At 34.2% G+C, this 7,135-nt stretch overlaps 1 protein-coding gene across 1 annotated transcript; it reads right to left on the reverse strand.

Annotated features, from left to right (window-relative positions):
* Nucleotides 1-2,663: 2,663 nt before the first annotated feature.
* LOC145107559 (conserved oligomeric Golgi complex component-related / COG complex component-like protein) lies at nucleotides 2,664-6,464 on the reverse strand. Its single transcript, XM_079044463.1, has 11 exons — nucleotides 6,131-6,464; nucleotides 5,174-5,322; nucleotides 4,908-4,985; nucleotides 4,688-4,781; nucleotides 4,536-4,610; nucleotides 4,143-4,439; nucleotides 3,932-3,999; nucleotides 3,765-3,819; nucleotides 3,536-3,674; nucleotides 3,250-3,434; nucleotides 2,664-3,190 (listed from the first exon to the last, which is right to left on the reverse strand). Exons 1-11 carry the CDS (start codon nucleotides 6,410-6,412, stop codon nucleotides 2,852-2,854), a joined length of 1,761 nt encoding a protein of 586 aa, XP_078900589.1. The 5' UTR covers nucleotides 6,413-6,464; the 3' UTR covers nucleotides 2,664-2,851.
* Between the last annotated feature and the right edge of the window lie 671 nt (nucleotides 6,465-7,135).

Raw genomic sequence — 7,135 nt, forward strand, 5'->3', positions numbered from 1 at the left:
ACCTTTGAAAGCTTGAGCACCTCAAGTGTGATGCCTCTAATGGTTCACAAACACCAATATGAAAGAGGAGGCTTGAGAGAATAAGTTACTTGCACAAAATCAATATCACTCTCCAAGAATGTTGTGGCAATCGATTTTGGCTCTAGGTGGGTTTATTTATAGTGTGGCAAATGCTAGGGTTACACTTTGTAAACCCTAATGACCTTTCATATTACTTTGGATCCATGGGTTAACCTCCATGGACTATCCATGGATTATCTCATTGGTTTAGCCCATCCTATATAACCATGGATCATTAGCCCACACTATTAGAATCATTGATTTACACAATCAATCCCATATATTTAATTAGTCTCTTTTGATCACAAAATTAATTCCAAATTAATTCTTGATCAATACTAATTAAATAATATGATTTCATATTAATATATTATACTTGTAATATATTAATAAATCATAAATAACCTTATTCTCAAAAGTCCATCCTATCAAATTGCACTGGTGAAGGCAACCCAAAAGGACCATGCTACAATCGGGTCAAGTACATCCCAGTTATAGTTATGGACTTAAACACCAAATCCAACATCAACATCCTTACCTTTATCAACTTCACTAACTGTCACTATTAGTTCTTCCACCAAATCGAATTTAAGTTTTTACTCATGATTATCCCCTGTTAATTAGTTTCCAACCTCTAGACCTATTGAATTAAGGTGTTGTTGACTTGTATAAGGCTAATGCCAACCCTAAGTCATCGTCATCAACTTCAGTTTCAATTACTCAATTAGGGTTACCACTTGTCGAGCAACTACTAGGGATGTGGTGTAGGAGGTTTCTCATTTTCAATCTCTTCTATTATAACCCTTTTAGGACCTTTTGGAGACATGGAATATGTAAGCAAGTTGGTTTGTCCATGCTTTGTGCACACTTTTATGACTTTCTTTTGAGTAACATAATTTGACAAATTACACACATCATCATCATTACTTAATGCTCGTAGTCCAAAATTGAATCCCTTATTAGAAAAATGGAAGTGGTAGTACATGATTTAAGTACCATCATACCCTAACTCTCCCATCATCAAGTCTAGTTCATGCACGAAGAATTCATCAATGCTGACCACATCAAAGTTCCTAACAACCCCATTAATGTACATGATACTTGGAAACTTTGTGAAACTCCCTCCGTGATGAAGCTTAATGAACAACAGGTTTGGGTATCCATCTTCAAAAGAGAAAGAAATGAATGTTAGCATTTTTCAAAGTTTAAAACTTGAACATCAAATAAAGAGTATCTTACCATATAGTTCATGAACGTTAATTTTTTTGCCAATAGCTCCGAGTCCCTAGATTTTCAACAACATAGATGGAGTTCAAAGCTCGAACATGGTTTGTGGTTAGGGTTTTTTTTTGCGTCAAGAATGGTGAAGGAGGTGTGAGCACATAAAAACTTTAGTCTTTCTACTTTCTCAATCCATGAGATAATCTTAAAACAATTCAAAATCAGAAAAATGGTAAGTAAAAACGTTTCATATGATAAAATAGGAAAAACAAGTAAGGCACAAATTTAAATGTACATTAAAAATGAAGCAGGCACATGTTTAATGTTGCATCTAACTTCTACAATAAAACAAATAGCATTCTCATCATATGTGTATGTGTGTTATGAACAAAAATATCAAAAATAGTAAACTAAAGTGTATAATATATTGATAATTTTCTATATATTAATTTAAGCTAATGATTCGGGTCCGTTAAATGTGTGTCAGTTTTCGATGAGTAACCGAAACCGAACCATATATGATTGTTAGCAAAAATTAGAAACCAAACCATCTTATTTAGTAACGGTTCGGTTATAAATGTTTATTTATTCCAGTTAATTGGTTTCAATTCATTTTTTCGGTTGCTATATGAGATTTTATAACAACCAAGCATAAATGTATTTTTTTTAGTTTAAAAAGTTAGAAATGTAGTAGGTGGGAAATTTGGTAATATTTAAAAATATATAAATATTATAAAATTATAATTTTAGAATAATTAAAAATTTATAAATAAGAAATTATATTATTTAAGTTTACTATACATATTTTTCTATAGTAAGAAAATATGCAGTTGAAGACTATTTTGGAGTTGGCACCGAGAAAACTAAAACTAGTTATGAAAAAACTATTAACGAAAAAAAAAACAATTATGGATGCTCTTGTGAGTTGTGATCCATGATGCTTTCCAAAAACCACCTAATATAGTAATATGAATTAAAAACAACAAACATAACACGCAAGTAGCATAAAAAGAAAATTAATAAAAAATGGCAAAACATTTCATAAAACTTATATAAGCCAAACATAGACCCCCTTCTTTTCTTCATCTCATTTGCCAAACAAATAAGGAAACAAAAACACGAATTTTAAATAAACATACATGATTCAAAGGAAAGGAAAGTGCCAAAACATGTGTAATATTGCACTCTTAAGTAACGATATTTATTGTAGACTATTATAGAAGTCGATGAAAATATTTATAAAATGATGACATTGCTTCAGTAAACATTTTTTAATTTTAAAGGTCCTGTCACTTGTATATGATGTGATATCTTAAAAAAATAACAACATTTATACAATATATCGAGTTTAATTCTTTACTCTATACTTTGAATAACTGGGATGAAAGTCTAATGGTTAGGATGAAAATTCCATAAAAAATGTTCAAAGTTAAAACCTTGTATATCATTTAGCACATACTCATTCATAATCATAGGCTTATAATATAATACAAAAATATAACTTGTGCAATATTTAGCTATTCAAAAAAAAAAATCTTAAAGTTTAAGAATCCGGAGTGCACATAAGGTTTTATTGTTCACTTTGTTTTTCATGAGTTTGTTGAACCATGTTCTTGTCATCTTCCTCAACCACATTATTATTCTCCATTTCTTTATCTGTTGTGGCTGAGACTGTGTCTGTGACTGATGATCCATTTTCAACTGCCGCAGGAGGATTGCCGTTTTCTGCTACGTTCTTTGTCTCACCGGTAGCATTAACATTATTTTGAACTCTCTTTGGTAAGTGTCGTAAAGATGACGTTGTCAAAAGACGAGAAAGCCCCTCCAACACATACTTTCCATCCGTGATGAGAGAAGCGCCTCCAGGGTAACATCGTCCAAAGCATGTACCACAATGTGGATAAGCAACCTGAACATTCAATAATCACATGCCATCCAATTTTTTTATTTAACCGAATTTGAAATTACCTCTATGAATGCTCTGCAGAGAGAAAGAAAGAGAACAGACTCGTTCTCCCTTAGCACCCTTGTGGTGTTATATCTTAATAAAGAATCAGAAACAGTTCGCAGCCCTTTCACTAGTTCTTGAGCAAGAATATGTTTCAAACTTATTGGTGCACATGGCCTCAGCTCATTCATTGCAGCAGATACACCTGTCATGCCACATACATCATCAAACATCTCATGAAACCATGATGCCATAATAATAACCAAATCAACATTCCTATTTTTTGCATGTTATTTACAAATTTACCGTTAACAAAAACAGCAAGAGGCGAATGCTCCATTAGACTTGGAGGAGGTGTAATGTCTTCCTGGCTTTCATCACCAACGCTATTGGATGAGAAGCCAACTGATGGTAGTGGGACCCATCGATGAGAATCCAAAACCAACTGTAATCAATAGGAAAAAAAAAAGTAGGTTTTAATATTTCCATTATTATAATTAAGGAACAATGGTTAGGTGAGAAAGTGAAATTGAACCTGAAAATTCTCCACTGCTGTGTTCATGTTTTTTGAAAATAGGTTTAAAACAGCCCTGAAGAAAATGAAAAGAAGGGTAAATGTGTGACCTTTAAATAATAAGATTAAAAAAAAAAAAAAAAAAAAAAAAAAAAAAAAGGAAAAGGAGGTCCAAAGTGAAACTTTACTCTTCAAAAAGAGGTGGAAGTAGGCCCCGAAAATCCAACCCTACCCAACCAAGCCCCATGGCACAATACTGTGAAGCATAAAGAGGGTTAAACTTAAATGTAGTTTGGATGATTATAAATTTCACATTCTATGATTTATAAATGAACTGATGATAGAGAAAGGTAAAGGGATATATGTAAAGTAATAGAGATGTGTGAAAGTGAAACTTACCATGCACTGATCCAATATATTGGATAAAGATCCGCCTTCAGTTATCTTAGGGAGCATGATTTTGAGAGTTTTAAGGTGAGATGCAATCTGATGCATAGCCCAGCTGAAGAGAAGTCCTCCATCATAATTCTCCTCACTTCCTGATGTGTCATCAGCAAATATGGCACGATATTGGTTGACCACATCAAACAGATGCATTCTGTGACAGTTTACCATTCCTTTTAAGTGTTCATAAGCATTTCTCTGATCTAAGTCATCAAGAATCCCACATAACCATGACTCTCTGCATCTTAGAAACTGCCCCATTAAAAAAAATATATATTGTCATTAATTGGTAAATAAGTTGGGATTACTATAAAAGTTTAATTATTTGGTGAATGAATTATAAAATACCTGTAGGCGCATTTCATACTCGCTATATACTCCTATCCTTCGTAGATATCCAATAATGCGAAGACATTCTGGTAACTGCAATACATGACTCAGTTTTAATTAATTAATTGGTAATTATAAAAACATCAGGTGTTGTGTCATTATAAACTTACCTGAATATTTGATCTTAGTTTTTGGAGAAGTTGTGAGAGCAAAGACTGGGTAGTTTGTCTTACTTCAGCAGCAAGGGCCTGAATGACTGGTAATCTTAATGGAACATAATAAAAAAATTCAAAAAAGAAAAATAGTGGTAAGTCCACAAACCATTAAGCTACTATTATGAATTTGAGAGCTAAGCAGATGGACTTTTAATTAGGATAAGAAAAATATTACTTAGGGTGCATTGTTGACAGTTTGCTAACATATGCTTCCAAGTCTAGAGCTTCATCATAATTCCCATTCCTCACGCACCTAAAGAAAGTTAAATCTTTAAATCACCAATCTAATAGATAATCAGAACAAGATTTTAAACTGGAAATCAAACCATATTTTCTACATTTATATACATGGTTTATCCAATGGCAATTTCAGGCCTTAAAAATAGAAGTCTCTAGTTTTTATCTTAGCATGTGATGTCTAGTGATAGGTCAAATACATACGTGTCCATAAGCTGAGGAATTTCAAGTAAGTCAAGCAAAGTACTATGATTTGCCAGCAGTGTTTGGTTCATCTTTCTCTGCTCCAAAATCTTTTCTGCAGACTCTATGAACTCAGAGCAGCCAGATGTTAGCTTTGGGACCTCTGCAATCTGCACAAAAGGAATTCAGTATGATTCTGATCTCATTCTAACTTCAACAGCAGATAAAGTAGGTATGCAGAAACAACAATTATCAGCATACAATTAAGCTTCTTGTATTGTATCAGGCTAGCAAAACAGCAGATAAAGATATTCTCATATTCAGAAGCCAAATAGTTTAAGCATCTAGTAGTATTCACATGCATGGTTAATAGTATATGGAGGATGACTAGGGGATATACCCTACTTTGTTGATGTTGTTCTTAATTCTTATGAAAAAGTTTGGAGGCATTGGTGTTGACTAGGTTAAGGCTAAAAATTGGAATGTGACTCTATTATGTATATGCAGAGAGGAATAGTCAGAGATCTATGAATCAGCATATGTCTATGCCTTTTTCAAGTGACACTGTGATATTTTTACTTCTGTAGGCTTCATCTTGCAGAAAAAATGAGATTTTAATCATTCTCATTGTTAAAACTTAATAGCATGGTTCCATACAAAGCATAACTAAACAACACCCGAAGTGCCTGTTTGCAGACTTGTGACAGTGTATACGGCAATCATACTACTTTGCAAACAACTAGAAGTTTAAATCAATTAGAAATTGGAAGTGGCTCATTTGATCCCATTCTCAAAGTAGAGCCCTTATTCATTTTCTAATCAGAGGCAATAGTTCTTTCTACGTACTTGACATTCTTAGTTTTCTAGTTTTACTGCCATCATATAGCCATATGCAAACCTATGAAAACTAATTGAATATATCGCTAAATTCATCATCCAGCAACAGTAATGAATTGGGGTTCTTGAAGAACGAATTACCAATGATTCGAGGTGTTTATCAATGGATGAGACTTCGTGGCGAGTAGAAACCAAAGCATCAGCGGCAGAAATGAATGCACGGTAGTTATTGACAGCAACCTCCTGCATCTGCCTACGAATTCTCTCGGCATCGACGCGGAGAAGCTCCGGTTCCTTGTGCAGGCGATCGAGAGTGAAGGAAAGGAGTTCGGAGACGTAAGGTTGTTGAGAAATGGATGCCAACGGCAGCACTTCCGCCATTGTGGCTGAAGAGTCATCGGCGGTTAGATTTTCGATCTCCATCTTGTCTTCCGATTTGAACCAGGAACAGATCTGGCGTGACTGTGTCCTATGTACAATATGAGGGTCTCTAGTATTTTTCTTTTTTGTTATTTTTTTAAAAAAAATTTTTATCAACCCTTTCTTAACATCTCATCTCTTTTTATTCTAATAAAAAGAAATTATTTTCTTTTTGTTACGAGTCATCCTATTAAACCATCTAATTAATAGAAAAAACATCATAAATGGTCTCTGTGGTTTCCCAAAATCTGAAGTTTAGTCCCCATGGTTTAAAAACTTCATAGATGGTCCCTGTGCTTTCAAAACTTTTGACAGTTGGTCCTTATCCCTCACACCGTTAGAACCCCACCGTTAACTCTTATTTCATTAAAATAATATAAGGGCAAATTGGTCTTTTCACCTGTGCCCTCTTCTTTATAACCAAATGCATGTCTGATATTTTGAAAACCCTTCTCGCACCCACCCTCTTCTACTCTCACTCTACTGTGCATCCAATTGCAAAACGAATTCTGCGAGTGTCGAAGATGGCGATTTGTAGATGTGGAATGGAAACAACGAAGTTGACCTCATGGACGGATCGTAACCCATGAAGGCAATTTTTGAATTGTTCAAGATGTGGGTTCGTAAGGTGGGTTGACCCTCCGATGTGTGCTAGGGCATTGGTGGTGATTCCAGGTTTGATAATATCAATGAATCGATTGGAAGAGAGGGTTGCGATTGCAAGTG

This window comes from Lactuca virosa, chromosome 4 (genome assembly GCF_052849685.1).
Source record: "Lactuca virosa cultivar CGN04683 chromosome 4, Lactuca_virosa_CGN04683_v6, whole genome shotgun sequence".
Classification (NCBI taxonomy): domain Eukaryota; kingdom Viridiplantae; phylum Streptophyta; class Magnoliopsida; order Asterales; family Asteraceae; genus Lactuca; species Lactuca virosa.